General features: G+C 38.7%; 1 protein-coding gene across 1 annotated transcript in view; it reads left to right on the forward strand.

Annotated features, from left to right (window-relative positions):
- AKAP10 (A-kinase anchoring protein 10) overlaps positions 1-17,852 on the forward strand; it is a 79,732-nt gene that overhangs the window by 34,118 nt on the left and 27,762 nt on the right. Inside the window, exons 5-8 of the mRNA XM_058705303.1 lie at positions 9,445-9,543; positions 14,550-14,634; positions 15,457-15,580; positions 16,683-16,819. Coding sequence (XP_058561286.1) covers positions 9,445-9,543; positions 14,550-14,634; positions 15,457-15,580; positions 16,683-16,819 — 445 coding nt within the window. The remainder of the gene's footprint in view (positions 1-9,444; positions 9,544-14,549; positions 14,635-15,456; positions 15,581-16,682; positions 16,820-17,852) is intronic.

Consider the following 17,852-nt stretch of genomic DNA (forward strand, 5'->3'; position numbering starts at 1 on the left):
GGTGGGTGAGGTGTGCTTATTTCATCTTGACCCAGTCCTTAGGATTTCAGAGCAAATCAAAGAATGAGTATCCTATATAGATTTTCTGTTTTCCCCTTAAAATGCAAATATATTAAGAAGATGATGGTCTAACGCCTGCCTCTAAGGTTTCTGTTGTAATCATTTTCATTGTATTAAAACTTCTTGAGCTTCACAAGGTGACTGTAAAGGAATTTGTAGTGGCCTATTGCTTTTATAACTAAAGATTGATGATACTAAGAATTCAGAATTGACGTGTAATTTCTTCCAAGTAACTTCTTTAGAATATACTGGTGTTTTGTACTTGCATTTAAGTAGACACTAAGGGTGCCAGGGTGGCTCAGTTGGTTAAGCGTCTGATTCTTGATCTCTGCTCAGGTTATGATCTCACAGTTTGTGGGTTCGAACCTCAAGTCTGGCTCTGTGCTGACAGTGAAGCCTGCTTGGGATTGTCTCTCTACGCCCACCCTCCCACCCCTCCTGTGCTTGAGCGCGTGCTGTCTCTCTCCCTCTTTATCTCTCAAAATAAATAGCATTTTTTTAAAAATTGAAAACTTCTTAGTGAAATACTAAAGTGAGTAATGGAGTTTTGAACATCGCTCAAATCATTGAAGGAAAGTTCTTTACTTCCAGTAATCTGTCCTCATGGGTTCCTAAAAGGTATGTTTTTTAAAAAGCAGATGTTTTAAGCATTTCTATGTTCCTTTGTTCTTTTATTAAAAGAGTATTTTAGAAATTGAACCAAAGCATTTATCTTTGCTTAGCCAAGCGTTTATTGAGTTAAAACTGTTTCATTTATTAATTTATTAAAATGTTTAAAATATGTTAATGTCCTTTTACTCTTAAAACTGAATTTTTCTGATCCAAAAGAAGGGTGTAACTTCATTCTGTGTTTCTGAAATGAAATATAGTTAATATTTTATTTAAAGGTATCAAAACTTCTTTCAGTTAGTTTTAGTCCCCTCAAAAATGTGCATTAACGTCTGTACAACATCTTACAGTATTTGTCTGGGATTGGCAGCTGTTTTTAGTTGGTGGAAAAGCAAAAACTGAGAAACAACACAGGTTCTGATTTTTAGGTTTTTTGATAGGCATTTGCTTCAAAACTAGTGTCTTTGTTCTGATTAATAATTTGCTCATAGTGGCTATACAATAAACATCTGTTGAGAGAGTGGAATTAGCTTGGATTATGTTAGATCTGGTTAAAGGCAAAACAGTCCCCCTGAATCTTCACAATTGATACCTTTCTTCAAGGCCCTGGGTATAGAGAGGATTAATTAATTAATGTAGAGAAAAAACAAGCACAACTTCCCTTCCCTTTTTATAGCTCTCCACAGTAGAGACAGTACTGATCATGAGTCATACCTGAACTTTTGTCCTAACTCTGGGACTTTCTCTTCTTTCCGTGAATTCTTTTTTCTTTCTCTGTTGTGGTAAACGAGATCCATGAACTCTACCCTCTTAACAAATTCTTAAGTGTACAGTACAATATTTTTAACCATACATACAATGGCGTATAGCAGATCTCCAGAACGTATTCACCTTGGGTAACTGAAACTTTATACCTGTTAATCGCAACTCTCTATTTCTCCCCTTCCAGCTTCTAACAGCTACAGTTCTATTTTCCGCTTTTCTGAGTTTGACTATATTAGATACCATATATAAGTGGGATCTTCCAGTATTTGTCCTTCTGTGACTGACTTATTTTATTTAGCATTATGCCTTTAAGGTTCATTTATGTTGTTACATAAGTTAGGTTTTCCTTTTTTTTTTTTTTTTATGGCTGAACAGTCTTCCATTGAATGTATATACCACATTTTGTTTATACATTTATCCATCCATGAACCTTTGGTTGTTTTTATGTCTTGGCAATTGTGAATAATCCTGCAATGACATGGGAGTACAAATATCTCTTCAAGATCCTGATTTCAATTTTTTTAGATAAATACCCAGAAGTGGCATTGCTGGATCATAAAAGAGTTCAGTTTTTAATTTTTTGAGGATGCTCCATACTGTTTTCCATAGTAACTACACCATTTTACATTCCCACCAACAGTATATGTGGACTCCAATTCTCCCAATTCCTCCACATCTCACCAACATTTGTTAACGTGTTGTGTTTTCTTTTTGTTATTATTATGGTCATCCTCACATGTATGAGATGGTATCTCATTGTGGTTCTGTTCTCTTGATCTGTATGTCTGTCTCTATGTCAGTACCATACTGTTTTCATTATTGTAGCTTCATAATATATTTTGAAATCAGGACGTGTGATGCCTTTAGCTTTGTTCTTTTGACTCAGGTTGTTTTTGGCTATTCAGGTCCTTTGTAGTTCTTTATGAATTTTAGGATTGTTTTTTCTATTTCTGAAAAAATACCTTTGAGATGTTGATAGGAATTGAGTTGAGTCTGTTGATCATTTTTGGGTAGTGACATCTTAATATTAAGGCTTCCGTTGCATGAACACAAGATGATTTTCCATTTATTTGTGTCCTCTTGAATTTCTTTCAGCAGTGTGTTACAGTTATAAGTGTACGGATCTTTCACTTCCTTGGTTAAATTTATTCCTAAGTATTTTATTCTTCGTGATGCTATTGTAAGTGGGATTATTTGCTTAATTTCCTTTTTGGGTAGGATAGTTTGTTGTTAGTATACAGAAATGCAACTAATTTTTTTTTAATTTTTTAAAATTGGTTTTTACTTATTTTAGAGAGAATGAGAGACAGAGCACAAGCAGGGGAGGGTCAGGAGAGAGGGAGACACAGAATCTGAAGCAGGTTTCAGGTTCTGAGCTGTCTGCACAGAGCCTGACACAGGGCTAGAACCTGTGAACCATGAGATCATGACTTGAGCCGAAGTTGGACATTTAACCAACTGAGCCACCCAAGCACCCTGAAATGCAGCTAATTTTTGCATGTTGATTTTGTAATCCTGAATTAAATCTGTCAGGTTTTTTTTCTAATTTTTGTGTCTTTTTTTTTTTTAAGTTTATTTATTTTGAGAGAGAGAGAGAGAACGAGAGCACAAGCAGAAGAGGGGCAGAGAGAGAGGGAGATAGGGGATCCCAAGTAGGCTCTGCACTGTCAGCACACAGCCCAATGTGGGACTTGAACTCATGAATTGTGAGATCATGACCTGAGCCGAAATCAAGAGTCAGATGCTTAACCGACTGAGCCACCCAGGCGCCTCAGGGTTTTCTACATGTAACATTAAGTCATCTGCAAATAGAGGTATTTAACTTCATTCTTTCCAATTTGGAGGCCCTTTGTTTTCCCCCTATCCCAATAACCTTGGTTAGATTTCTAATACTATGTTGAATAGAGGTGTGAAAAGTGGGCATCCTTGCCTTGTTGCTGATATTAGAGGAGAAGCTTTCAGTTTTCCACAACTGAGTATCATATTAGCTGTGAATTTTTCATGTGTGGCCTTTATTATATTGAGATCATTTCCTTTTTTTTTTTTTTGTTCCTAGTGTGTTGAAACTTTTAAATCATGAAAGTGTTGAATTTTGTTAAATGCTTCTTCTGCATCTATTGAGTAGGTCATATGATGTTTATCCTTCAGTTTGTTGAAGTGGTGTATCACTAGAATTGATTTCTATATGTTGAACTGTCCTTGTACTCCAGGGATGAATTCCACTTGGTCATAGTGTGTGATGTTTTAATGTACTGTTGAATTCTGTTTGCTAGTATTTTGTCGAGGGTTTTTGCATTTGTGTTCATCAGGGATATTGTTCTGTAGTTTTCTTATGGTGTCTTTGGTTTTGGTATTAGGGTAATGCTGGCCTCATAAAATGAGTTTGGAAATGTTCTTTCTTTTTTAATTTTTTTGGAAAGAGTTTGAAAAGGATTAGTGTTAGTTCTTTAAATGTTTGGTAGAATTCACCAGTGAAGCCATCTTCTCCTGGGATTTTCTTTGTTGGAAGAGTTTTGGTTACTGATTTAGTCTCCTCACAAATTATAGATGTGTTCAATTTCTGTTTCTTGATGATTCAGTGTTAGTAGGTTGTATATTTCTAGAAGTTTACCTGTGTCTTCTAGATTGTTGGCATATATCTAGTTTGTTGGTATATAATTGTTCATAATAGTGTCTTAAAACTTTTATCTCTGTGGCATGAGTTGTTATATCTCCTTTTTTATTTTATTTATTTGAGTTGTCTTTTTATTTTGGTCTGCTAAAAGTTGGTCAATTTGGTTGATCTTTTTAAAAAACCAACTCTTTGGGGCACCTGGGTGGCTCAGTCGGTTAAGCGTCCCAGCTTCGGCTCGGGTCGTGATCTCACAGTTTGCGAGTTCGAGCCCCACGTCGGGCTCTGTGCCGGCAGCTGGAGCCTGGAGCCTGCTTTAGATTCTGTGTCTCCCTCTTTCTATGCCACTCCCGTGCTCATGCTCATGCTCTGTCTCTCAATAATAAATATATGTTTAAAAAAATTATTTTAATAAAAATATTTAAAAAACAACTCTTTTCTTGATTTTTCTATTGTTTATCTATTCTGTATTTTACTTATTTTTGCTCTAATTGTTATTCCTTCCTTCTAACTTTGGGCTTAATTTGTTATTTCTAGTTTCTTCTGTAAAGTTCTGTAAAGATGTTCTTTGACATCTTTCTACTTTCTTAATGTAAGCATTTATAGTTATAAATGTGCCTCTGGATACTGGTTTTACTGCATCCCATTTTAGTATGTTGTGTTTTCATTTGTCTCAGGATTTTTTTTTTTTTTTTTTTTTTTTTTTTTAAGTAGGCTATATGCCCAGTGTGAGGCTTGAACTCACCATCCCAACTTCAAAAGTTGCATGCTCTACTGACTGAGTCAGCCAGGTACCCCTGTCTCCAGATATTTTTTAAATTTCCTGATGTATTTTTCAACTCATTCATTGTTCAAGAGTATATATTGTTTAATTTCCACATATTTCTGAATTTTCCAGTTTTCTTTTTGCTTTTGATTTCTGGGTTTATTCCATTGCTGTTGGAAAAGATACTTGTTATGATTTCTGTCTTAAATCTAAAACCTGTTTTTGACTTAACATGTGATCTGTCCTAGAGAATGATTTGAATGTGTTAAGAAGAGTGTGTATTCCCTTCTGCTGCTGTAAGGTGGAATGTTCTGTGTATGTCTGTTAGGTCCTTTTGGTCTGTGGTGGTGTTTGAGTCCTCTGTTTCCTTCCGGTTTTCTGTCTGGATATTCTGTATCTATTTTTGAAAATGTGGTATTGACATCTTCTATTATTGTATTAGTGTTTATTTCTTCCTTCACTTCTGTCAGTGGTTGATTTAATATTTAGATGCTCTGATGTTAGGTACATCAGAATAAGTACAGAGATGTGTTTATAATTGTTATATCTTCTAGGTGGATTGACCCTTTTATCATTGTCTCTTATGACAGTTTTTGGCATAAAGTCTATTTTTGTCTGGTATAAGGTTAGTCCCCTTCCTCCTGCTGTCTTCTGGTTACTATTTGCATGGAGTATCTTTTCCGTCCCTTCACTTTGAGCCAATGTGTGTCCTTAAATCTAAAGTGAGTCTCTTGGGGTGCCTGGGTGGCTTAGTCGGTAAAGCGTCTGAATTCGGGCCCAGGTCATGATCTCACGAACCGTGAGCTCGAGCACCCCTTCGGGTTCTGTACTCACAGCTCAGAGCCAAGAGTCTGCTTTGGTTCTGTCTCCCTCTTTTTGCCCCTCCCCTGCTCATGCTCTGTCTCTCTGTCTGTCTCTCTCAAAACCAAAATTTAAAGTGTCTCTTGTAGGCAGCATGTAGTGGGATCTTTATTATTTAAAAAAAAAAATTCAGTCTTTGGTGAATTTAATCCATGTACATTTAAAGTAATTATTGATAGGGTAGGGTTTACTGTTTCCATTTTGTCTTGTTTTTGTGAGTGGCTTTTAGGTTTTTTCCCTCTTTTCATTTCTTGCTGTCTTCCTTTGTGTTTCCTTGTTTTTATGTAGTGACACACTTAAGATTTCTTTCTCATTCTTTTGCATATCTTCTGTAGATATTTTTATTGTGGTCACCATAGGACTTACATAAAAGATCTTATACCAATCTATTTTAAGCTGATAACAACTTCAATCACATACAAAAACTGTTTTTGCTTCTCCCTGGCCCCACCCTCACCCCAGCACTTTCTTAACTCAAATAAGTCATTTAAAATTTTTGTACATAAGGTTTTTTTTTTCCTGTAAAAATAGGAATAATAATCTATTGTTAAAAAATTTATTCTGTTAACCCAGGGGTTCTCAAAGTATGGTTTGCACACCCATAGAGTCCCGGAGAATTTTTCAACAGGTTGCATGTAGTCCAAACTGTTTCCACAGTAATTCTGAGATGCTATTTGTCCTTTTCACTGTGTTGACTTTGTAGTGATGGTGCAAAAGCAATTGTGGGAAAACCTGCTGGCCTTGGGCCAGATTGTACAAATCGTCATTTTGTGCTGCTACATACTCCCAGTAAAACTAAGTGCCGCTTTTACTGAAAGATGTCTTTGGGGAAGTAGATAATTAACTTTATTAAATCTAAAGTCTTGGGTGCATGTATTTTCTAAGATGTAAATGTTTTTATTTTATTTTTAAGTTTTTATTTAAAGTCCAGTTCGTTAACTTACAGTGTAGTATTAGTTTCAGGTGTGCACTTCTGTACAAAACCTAGAGCCCATCACAACATGGGTGTATGGCTTTGTTTTTGTGAGCTCAATTAGCTGCTTATTTAATGGAATACCATTTTACTCTAAAGAATGACTATGGTTACAGACTTGGGTATTTGTCAGATGTTTTCTTGGAAATGAATGAATGAAGTTTGACATTTCACGGAAAACAGCTGACAGTATTTGCCCGTGGGTAAAGTTTGAGCTTTTCAATGAAAATTAGAATTTTGGAAAACTCGTATTCACCACCCTATGCTTTGACAGCTTTAAAGAGTGTTCTGATAAGATGTTTGTGATATTAATGATGTGATTTCTTTTTTTATACTATATGATGCAGGGCATCAACATTTGGAAGGTCTACATAAGTCAGTGAACCAATATTTTCCAAAATATTCCAAAAAATTTACGTCGGGGCACCTGGGTGGCTCAGTTGGCTAAGCATCCAACTTAATCTTGACTTAGGCTCGTATCATGATCTCACGGTTTGTGAGATTGAGCCCCGCCCACATTGGGCTCTGTGCTGACAGTGTGGAGCCTGCTTGGGATTCTCTGTCTCCCTATCTCTCTGCCCCTGCCCTGCTGTCTCGCTCTGTCTCAAAAATTAATAAATAAGCATTTAAAAAATTTAAAAATATGTATATATGATGTAGTAAAATCATGAGTAAAAGGTCTCCTAACATGGGAGATACACCATTGGATTTTAATATAACAGACAAGTTCACTGCTAGGGTTTGCACTTCTACCATTCTAACTTACCGTTAAGAAACTACCACTGTCACATTTGGGTGTAGTATCAAAGAAGAATTTATCCACAGTGATCTCACACAGCTATTAAAATAGTCCTTTTCCCATCTCTGCCTGTCTGAGGCAAGAGTTTCTTAATATAGGTAAAAGGAAACCCATTCCTCTATTCACAGTACTTGTGACACCAAACATGTGGGCTTTCCACACCAAGCACTCCTCCAGTTCTCTCTGTGGTCAGTAACTGGGGGTCCTACTGTTCAATTCATTCTGGCCATAACTACCCAGAGTTAGCGCAGACCTCACAGGTTAAGGGCGCTGTTCCACAAGATTGCCTCCCACTTCAGATGCCAGTCGCAAGTCCCAAGTACATTTGTCACCTGTACTTCTGGCCAACCAGCTATAAATCTGGGATTTCCACAGCCTCTCCTCAGGTTCTGTAATCTCTTGTGATAGCTCACAGAACTTTGGGAAACATTTTATTTACATTTATTGGTTTATTTTAAAGTACATCAAGGGGTGCCTGGGTGGCTCAGTTGGTTAGGCGTCTGACCTTTGGTTTCAGCTCAGGTCATGATCTCATGGTTTGTGAGTTTGAGCCCCACGTTGGGCTCCAGGCTGACAGCATGGAGCCAGCCTGGGATTCTTTCTCTCCTTCTCTCTCTACCCCTCCCCTGCTTGCTCTCTGTCTCTCTCTCAAAATAAATAAACTTAACAAATAATAATAAAGTACATCATAAAGCATGCAAACCACCAAATGAAGAGGTGTATAGGGCAAGGTCAAGAAGATCCCAAGTACAAAGTCTTTGTCTCTGAGGGGTTGGGGGTGTGCCACCCTCCCAGCACATAGATGCATTCACCAACCTGGAAGCTCTGAACCACTTCATTTAGGGTTTTCATGGTTCTACAACATGGGCATAATTGATTAAATTATTGGCCATTGGTGATTAACTTGATGATCCCCAGCCCCTCTACCTTCCCTGGAGGTTGGGGAGTGGGGCTGAAAATTCTAGTTCTGTAATCACACAGTTTGTTCTTCTGGCAACCTGCCCCATTCTGCAAGTCACCTCATTACCATAAACACTCCTGTGGTTGAAAGGGGCTCATTATGAATAACAAAATATGCTCCTCTCACCCCTGCTGCTTAGGAAATTCTAGGGGTTGCTTTTAGAAGCTCTGTGCCAGAACCAGAATGAACAGTGTGTGTGTACACGCACCAGCACATTAGAATATACTTCAGCCAACACAGAATAGTACGGCAGATTGAATGCCAAGGCAGATCATGAAAATCCAGCAGTTTGCTATCAAGACAAAGAGCGTGGCAAAATGTAAAACAAAGCCCTTTTCTCACTAATTTTTTCAGTTTGGAAAACCTTTTTTTTTTTTTTTTTCACATAAAAAATATTGTTTATGTTAACTTACAACAGATTTAATATTGTTAATTTTAACTGAATCAATAATTTTCTTATTTTTTATTTCTCATATGTTAATACCTGTAGATAAAACTCACATTAACAAAAGCTCTTTAGGTTCTTCAATTTAATTTAAGGTTGCAAAGAAGTCCTGAGACTAAAAAGTTTGAGATCTGTTGTTTTAACCTTCTAGGGTTGTTGAAAGTCGAATGAAGGTATTCATAAACCTGAAATCATTTTGTAAAATATTTTAAGTGCAGGTTTATAAATAATTTTGCAGTTCCTGCTGTTAACATTGCTGAGCAAGTCCCTTAAGTTGAGATTTTGGAGAAGAGACATGGAAAGAGGACATGCATAAATAATTGCTGTTAAGGAGCAGTTGGTTAGTTTAGAGGAGGAATAGGGGGCGGAATTCAGGCGTAACTTCTCTGTTCCACAAACCAAATGGTGAAGAAGCAACATTGTTTTCTCCCGTACATATTTTTTTATATATTTATATTTGTAATAAATGTGGATGTATTTGTGTGCACGCACACGCTTGGGCATACAACAAACAGCCCTGCTGTTCATGATTGTAGCCCATTACTGGTCCAAGTGTGCTTTGAATTTTGAAGTTGTCCCCTTCTTCCCTTGCAGGCATAGAACAAGATGCAGTGAATACTTTTACCAAATACATATCTCCAGATGCTGCTAAACCAATACCGATTACAGAAGCAATGAGAAATGACATCATAGGTAAGCAGTGCTTGAAGCTATGGCAAAAAAAAAATAATGCCTGTTTTTGGTTATTACTTAAGAGAATCTTTTATGAAAATGGAAGTCAACATATCCCTTCTTAGTCTGTGTTCAGAGTACTTTAGTATATCAACTGTAGCTCACTTAAAAATTTTCTCTTCATATGTCAGATGTAAATTCTTAGACTTTGGCTCAAATAACAGCAGCAGCAAAAACAATAGTGGCACTCAAAAATGTTGAATTCTTACTGTGTCCCAGACAGCATTATAAGCACTTTCTGTGGATAAACTCTAACCTTCTAAAAACCTGTAATATAAATACAGTTATTATTTTATAAATGAGAAATCTGAAGCACAAAGAGGGGATTTAATTATTTGTCCAAGATAACACACCTCAGACATAGCAGACTCAGGATTTGAAAACAGACCGCTACAGGGGCACCTGGGTGGCTCAGTCAGTTAACTGTCTGACTTCAGCGCAGGTCATGATCTCGTGGTCGGTGGGTTTGAGCCCTGTGTCAGGCCCTTGTGCTGACAGCTCAGAGCCTGGAGCCTGCTTCAGATTCTGTGTCTCCCTCTCTCTCTGCCCCTCTCCTGCTCATGCTGTCTCTCTCTCAAAAATAAAAACATTAAAAAAAAGAAAAGGCGAGAAAATAGACCACTACACGTTGACTGGTATGCTATTTGGCAATGTTTTTCATACTGTAAATTCAGACTAGTCTCCTCTTATGACCACACCTTCCTGCCAAAAAAAGACTAGAATAGAAAAATGAAAGTGCTTCACAGTAGTAAGGGCAAACCTCATTTCAGGAAATTGTTTTCATCATATGTTTATGTATGTATGTATATACTATGTCATGTAAACCTATTTCTCTGTAGGTCATAGTAAAAAAAAAAAAAAAAAGAGTTTTTACTCTGTTGTATAAGAAGGACCTTAGAGGCACCTGTAATCACAGATGAAAGTGATTTGTTTATTCATTAAACAAATATTTATTATGTTCCCATCAAGTCCTGGTACTGAGTTTTATATTTTTATTGCAGAAACTTGATATTTTTGATTTATGAAATATAGCATGTTATTCTTCTAGCAGATTCTTCCCAGCATGGGGCTCTTTCAGTCTTTATCACAGATACTTTGCATTCATTCATTATTGGAGACAGCAAAACCTTTTCCTGTCTAAACTGTAGTTCTTAATTTGGCCCACCATACTTTCCAGTGAACAACTGTTGACTATTTTAGGGCTTGTCAGATGTTGGCCCCATTGTTTTCCTTTTGTTTCTCCCACACAGATAGACTCTTATACAGGTCTTGGGGCTGTTGATTGTCCCCATTTGCTTGTATTTTGGGTTTTCACCCAGTTTTGTTGCAAATGTTGTCTTTGGAATTTGGCCTTTCTATGCAGTTCCTCTATTTTTATGTGGGAATTTGTTACAACCATCTTCCACACTTCTCTAGACCAGCATTTCCTCTGCAACAGGACAACTGGGGTGTGCTAACTGATTAGAATTTGGCTGTTTGAGATATTGATTGGCTAGTGATTCCTTTGGGGATTTGTTTGTGCCAGTGAATAACCAAACTATGCAGGGGTAGGGGAGAAAAGGGGGGGGGGGGTTCAAGTAAAATAATTTAAAAATGAAATATCACTTCAATTATTTTCTTTCCTTTTATTTATCAAATTAATGATATAATCCCATGAGGGGAAAAAAATCTTTTGAAGTATAAGTTGGTAACATTTAGTGATCAAGAGATCTGAGAAAGTTAAAATGTTAATTACCTATGTTTTTAGACCATTTTTCTTCTTTGAACCTCATTCTTCTGAATCCTACCCCGTTTTCTTCTCTTTCAGTTAGAATATGCTTTTTTTCTTTTTTAATGTTTATTTATTTTTGAGAGAGAGAGAGCACAAGCGACTGAGGGGCAGAGAGAGGGGGAGACACTAAATCCAAAGCAGGCTCCAGGCTCCAGGCTCCGAGCTGTCAGCACAGAGCCCGGTGCGGAGTCGAACTCTGAGCCATGAGATCATGACCTGAGCTGAAGTCAGATGCTCAACCGAGGCACCCAGCCGCCCCTGGAATACTCTACACAGCTCTACAAGTACATTACAGTTGGAAGAAGTCTGCACTTAAGCTGTTACTGTGTATCCCACCCGCCTAGTTTGGTTGTAAATGTTATCCATGGGTTTCTGGTTTTGCTGGCTCATTACTCCCTGTTTATATGGGGACTCAGAATAACCCAAAAACTGTGCTTCCACTGCTTCCTTCATCTTCTGCAAATCCTTGAAGTGGTAGAATTTTAAAGATATTTTGAAGGTATAGCTGATAGAATTTACTGATGGTTTGAAGTTGAATAGTGTGAGAGGGGGAAAAAGGCATTAAGCATGACTTCATGTTTGTTTGTTTGTTTTTCAAACCTGAATAATGGGGCACCTGGGTGGCCATCAGTTGAATGTAAGACTCTTGATTTCAGTTCATGCCATGATCCCAGGGTCATGGGATCAAGCCTTGCTTCGGGCTCCGTGCTGGACTTGGAACCTGCTTGAGATTCTCTGTCCCTTTCCCTCTGCCTCTCTCCCCCCGCTCGCTGGCTCATATGCTGTCACTCTCTCAAATAAACAAACAAACCTGAATAAGAGAGTGGAGTTATCATTTATAAACTTGAAAAAAAAAATTTTTTTTAACGTTTATTTATTACTGAGAGACAGAGCACGAGCAGAGGAGGAGCATAGAGAGAGGGAGACACAGAATCCGAAGCAGGCTCCAGGCTCCGAGCTGTCAGCAAAGAGTCCGTCCGACATGGGGCTTGAACTCACGAACTGTGAGATCATGACCTGAGCCGAAGTCGGTCGCTTAACCGACTGAGCCACCCAGGTGCCCCTGGAGTTGCCATTTATAAGATGAGGCAGACTGTGAGGGTAATGGCTTATGGGGAAAATCAGGAGTTTGGGTGTTCACTAAATGGTGAATGTCAAGTATGCAGCTGGATATCTGCACTAGGAGTTCATGAAAGAGGTGTAGGTTGAAGATACATGTTTAGAAGTCATCAGCATATAGGTGGTTTAGAGCCACGGATAACATTACCCTCAGCATAAGTATGATGAGTGAAGACAAAGAAGTCTTAAGCACCCAGTTCTGAGGCAGGCCTGATACTTACAAGTCTGGCAGGTGAGGAAGAACTAGCAGAAACTCAGGAGTAACAGCTTTATCAACTCTGTCTCAGGACAGTAGTTCTTTTCTGGAAGCCAAGTGAAAAAACGTTTCTGGGGGTAAGGGAGTGATCGAAGGTGTGTTAAATCCTGCTGAGAGGTTAAGTAAGATGAGTACTAGGAATGGAATGGACTTGCCAACCCTGTGGACAACTGGCCCGCTGGTTATCTTAATTTCAGGGTACCGGTGGAGACGAAAACTTCATCAGAGGAGTCTTAGAATAGGAGGCGGAGTGGAGACAGCAAGTGTGAGCAGCTCTTTGAGGCATCTTGCTCCAGGGATAAACTGGAAGGGGATGTTAAGTCAAGGGCCAGTGGGTTTTGTTTTTGTGGTGATGTGTTATACGCATATAAGGTATAGCATACAAGCAAGTTCATATGTGTAACAGACAGACAGACTGTATGTAGCTGGTGAATATGAGGCAGCAGCAAAGCAGCGATGCAGGAGACCGAGGGGACAGTTGCTGTAAGAAAGAAGTCTTGAGGCAAGAGGAAGGGGTCCGGTGCTCAGATGCAGAGTGTGTGGGTAGAGGTGCAGGTGAGTTGGTAGATGTGGTGGCAGGAGATGGAAGCAACTTTCTGACTGCTTCTGTTTCCTTAATGAAGTAGGAAGCAGAGTAATCAGCAAAGAGAATTCGAAGATGTGTATCATTTTGAAAGAGAGAGAAGAAGATGTGTGTGTGTTGTCCGGTACAGTGTGAGAGAACATGGCCCAGGAGACTGTAGTATGATCCTTGGGTTTCATTAAGGTCGTGCTAAGGTCATGAACTTAAAGTGAAACCAGCCATCGTGGGCGGGAGGGTTTCAGCCATGTTTGATAGCTGGCTAACCAAACGGCTTACCCACTTGCTGCAGTTGATTTAGGTAATTCCTAATTTTAGCACACTTTGTGTTTCTTCCGAATAACATTTTGCTAAACTTTTTACAGATAAACCTTTTTACAAATCCATAACTCTTTAGGTTGCAGTCTTAGAAATAGAATTGCTGATTGAAAGGGCATGTTTATTTTTAAAGCTTATGCTAGAAACTACCAGAATGCCCTCCGGAAAATTATATACCACTATTTTCCCACAAATGCCAGTGTCTGTTTTCCCATGCCCTTGCTCAAATAAGGCAGTGTAGGGTTACACAATTAAACATATGCATTGTTGTAACAGTTTTGTGCCAATTTGCTAGACAAAAGGTGGGGTGCCTCATTATTCTAATTTGTAGTTATATGTATTTGATTACCAGCGAGCATGCATATCTTTGCATATTGGCCATTTTATAATTTGTTCTTTTAAAAAAAAAAAAAGTTTTGTTTTTTTTTCCATTGATCTCTGTACCCAACATGGGGTTTGAACTCATAACCCCGAGATCAAGAGTAGCATGCTCTTCTGACTGAGCCAACCAGGCGCCCCTATATTTGTTCTTTTGTAAACTGTCTTTTCATGTCCTTGGCTCATTTTTCTTCCAGGACATTTCTTACTAGTTTGTAGGAGCTCTTGATATATGAATGATAATAATCTGTCACATACAAAGTAAATTGTCGTTCATGCTGAGAATTTTTTGCACCAGTTGTTTTCTTTTGTTTCGGAGGTGTTCTCATGTATAAAAATTAATTTTATGTTGTTAAATCTTTTGATTTCTACTTTTGTGTATATGCTTAGAAAGACCTTCCCTACCTCAAGATTAGCCGTGCACCTGTATTTTTCTTAGCTCTATTTAAAACTTTCTGATTCATATGCCTCTACCTTTATTCCTCTGATTCCCAAAGGTGTATAGTTCAGATTTAGTAGAAATGTATTTACCATTTCTTTTACAGCAAAGATTTGTGGAGAAGATGGACAGGTGGACCCCAACTGTTTTGTTGTGGCACAGTCCATAGTCTTTAGTGCAATGGAGCAAGAGTAAGTTAATTACATACTTTCCCATTTGCATTTTCGGGATTTGGGTTCACTCGACTAAAAACAAATGGTCTCTGAGGACTTAAGTATTTTGAATGTTTACAGGATCGTATAAGCATACTCATGCTCTAAGACTACTTTGGTTAATGGTGTCTTTTAAATATAAATTATGTGAACTCTTAAAAATAATAAAACCCGTGTTCATTTTTAATGTTAATATTTCCTAGGTTAAAAGAATTTGTTTTTAATTCTGAAGTCATTTGGGGGTGATGTGGGTGTAGTGTGACTGTTACAATTGGTTTCTGTTCAAACAATGCACGTGTGCAGGTGGATATCCTAATTTGTTAGTGCATGCTTTAGGCTTAATGGATGCTGTTACTACTAAATCCACATAGATTTGTTGAAACGGCCTCCAAAGTTGTTTTGTTTTGTTTTGTTTTAGATTAATTACTGCTGCATGCCCTTAAAAAAAAAAATCTACATATTGATTCATTTAGCATTTCTGAAAAGGGTGCTCTGTGCAAGGCACAGTTAGATACAATGCCTGCTTTGAAGAAAATTAGAGCCTAATGAGAGAAATAGGGCATGATCTTTGGTTACCGTAATAGGAGGTAGCATGTGTCACAGAGGAAAACTACAAAGCCACCAAGAGCGGGGAGAGATTATTTCCAGGTGTAAGAACCAGGAACGACACCAGGGGAAGGGAGGTAGTGTTGACCTAGGCTTTTAAGATACAACAGGCACAGAATGGAAAGAGTGTATTTTTCCCAGTTAAGCTCTTTCCTTGGTCGTTCCCTCAAATTTTCCCTTTTTGTCCATGTGCAGGCACTTTAGTGAGTTTCTGCGAAGTCACCATTTCTGTAAATACCAGATTGAAGTGCTGACCAGTGGAACTGTTTACCTGGCTGACATTCTCTTCTGTGAGTCAGCCCTCTTTTATTTCTCTGAGGTAAAGTCTGCATTTCCTTTCACACTCTGTTAGAGCATTCCAGCCTCTGAACTAGAAATGCTGGGGCCCCCTCTATAGAAAATAACACGGAAGAGCCAAGTCATTTCCAAAAAGATCAATTGGAATGACACAGTACTATTTTAAGTTGTATCTAATGGCAAGGGTACTTTGATGGCGTGTTAGAGTAGAGAATGTGAAAATTCAGTGTAAGATAACTCTAATTTTGAAAAACTTATTAAACATCTGCTTATAAGAGAATGCATATTTTTGATTATTTGGAGCTGTTTTAAAAAACCACAGTTTTGGTACATGATTCCAATGCACACATATTTGCAGACCAGACTTCAGAAGAGAGAAAGAAAGGTAGCAAACTTTTTCCTACTATTGTCCCTTTTACTTTAGCCACTGGATAGGATTTCTCGAGCAATGAATATATTAATCTCTTTGAGGCATACAGTTTAGTGTAATGGTATTTGTTCAGCTTCAGCAAATGAAATGCTTTTGCTGCAAAGCAAATGACTATTAAGTAGAGATGAGAGGATTTCCAGGCTCACAGAGCGTAACTTGGATACGCTTGACTCTGCCTCTCCCAAGAATAGAGCCCGTTCAGTTGATCTGCTTTCTCACTCCCTCGTTTGCCATCAGCCTAAGTCCAGCATTTGTTCCCGTTACTCTGGCTGCGTGGAATGATGGAAATGATCAGGTATAAAAGATTTGGTCTGGTTAGTTTACTCTGTGTATGTTTGCCAGCGAGGGACCACTAATCGTCTTTACCGTGATTTTTATTCCAGTTCACTTAAGTTTGTATCTGGCAGTGTGGTTGTTTTGTTGTTAGTTTTTGTATTTTCTCCCTGCAAGAATGGCTTTATGCTTTTCAACCTCAAATAACTGTAAGTTGTTGACTTGTTGACTGGCATTAACTGAACAAGTGGATCTGGTTTTGTGTTGTGTTTTGTGTGTGTGTGTGTGTGTGTGTGTGTGTGCGCGCGTGCGTGCGTGTGCGTGCGTGTCCTGTATTTTAATGGTTGGACTCAGAGATTAGAGATGGGGAGAGAAATCTGTTTATGGTCTTTTTTTCTTCTTTTGTATTTTTCCTTCCTAGTACATGGAGAAAGAGGATGCAGTGAATATCTTACAGTTCTGGTTGGCAGCAGATAACTTCCAGTCTCAGCTGGCTGCCAAGAAGGGCCAGTATGATGGACAGGAGGCACAGAATGATGCCATGATTTTATATGACAAGTGAGTTTTGTTGATGTATTCAGCGTTTGGCAAGTGTTTGTTGTTTGATAGGTACTTTGGAAATAAAGATGAATAGATTCAGTCCTTGCTGTCAAGGAGCTCACAGGGAGTAGCAGAAAAGCTACGTTTCATATGGTGTGTATAGTTTTAGGACTGTTAGAACAAAGGTCTTGGGGGAATAGGAGGTCTGTGTGTGGCAAGAAGGTTGATGGTGGTGGAGTTCAGGGAGGGTTTCACAAGAGAAAGATGAGAATTGGATCCTGAAGAACGAATTGAAATTTGCTAGCCAGAGAAGGCAGGAAAGAACATTCTAGGCAGAGGGATTGGCACAAGCAAAGTCAGAGAAACTTAGGGGAATGTGGCACTTTCAGGAAACTTGAGTTTGGGTAAGTAAAACTTGGGTAGGGAATATAAGCAGAAGATGGGGGCACCTGGGTGGCTCAGTTGGTTAAGTGTCCGGCTCTTGATTTCGGCCTGGGTCATGATCTCACAGTCAGATGATTGAGGCCCGCATCGGGCTCTGCACTAGGCGTGGAGCCTGCTTGAGAGCCCCTCTCTCCCCTTCCTTCTGCCCGGTCCACACACACGTGCATATGCACACACTCTCTCTCCCCTCTCTAAAAAATAAAAAGGAAGATGAAACTAATTGGGATATATGAAAAAGGGTCTTGACTCTCTATAGGTGGATCATATTTTGTGGTGCAGATCTGCTCAGCCTGGTTCATACTCAATGAATAACAGTTTTTCGCTTGTCTTCACTGCAAATGAGAGGATGGCAAAATCTTACAGTGAACAGACTGAAAACATCTGGTCAGTTAAGTGATAAGGCTGTGGCCAGCGCCCATACTCTGTTCATTTAATTTTCCATATTCTGTAAAGAAAAGTAATATGCTATTTGTATCCACAAGCAACTGCTAAGAGGATAACTTGATGGTAGAGGAGAATCCACGGACTGTCAGGGTTGGGAGAGAGCTGAGTGCATCTAGGTCAGTGATTCTTAAACATTGCTCTGCAAGTTCTTGCTGGGCTGTCT

The sequence above is a fragment of the Neofelis nebulosa genome, chromosome 16 (genome assembly GCF_028018385.1).
Source record: "Neofelis nebulosa isolate mNeoNeb1 chromosome 16, mNeoNeb1.pri, whole genome shotgun sequence".
Taxonomy (NCBI): Eukaryota; Metazoa; Chordata; class Mammalia; order Carnivora; family Felidae; genus Neofelis; species Neofelis nebulosa.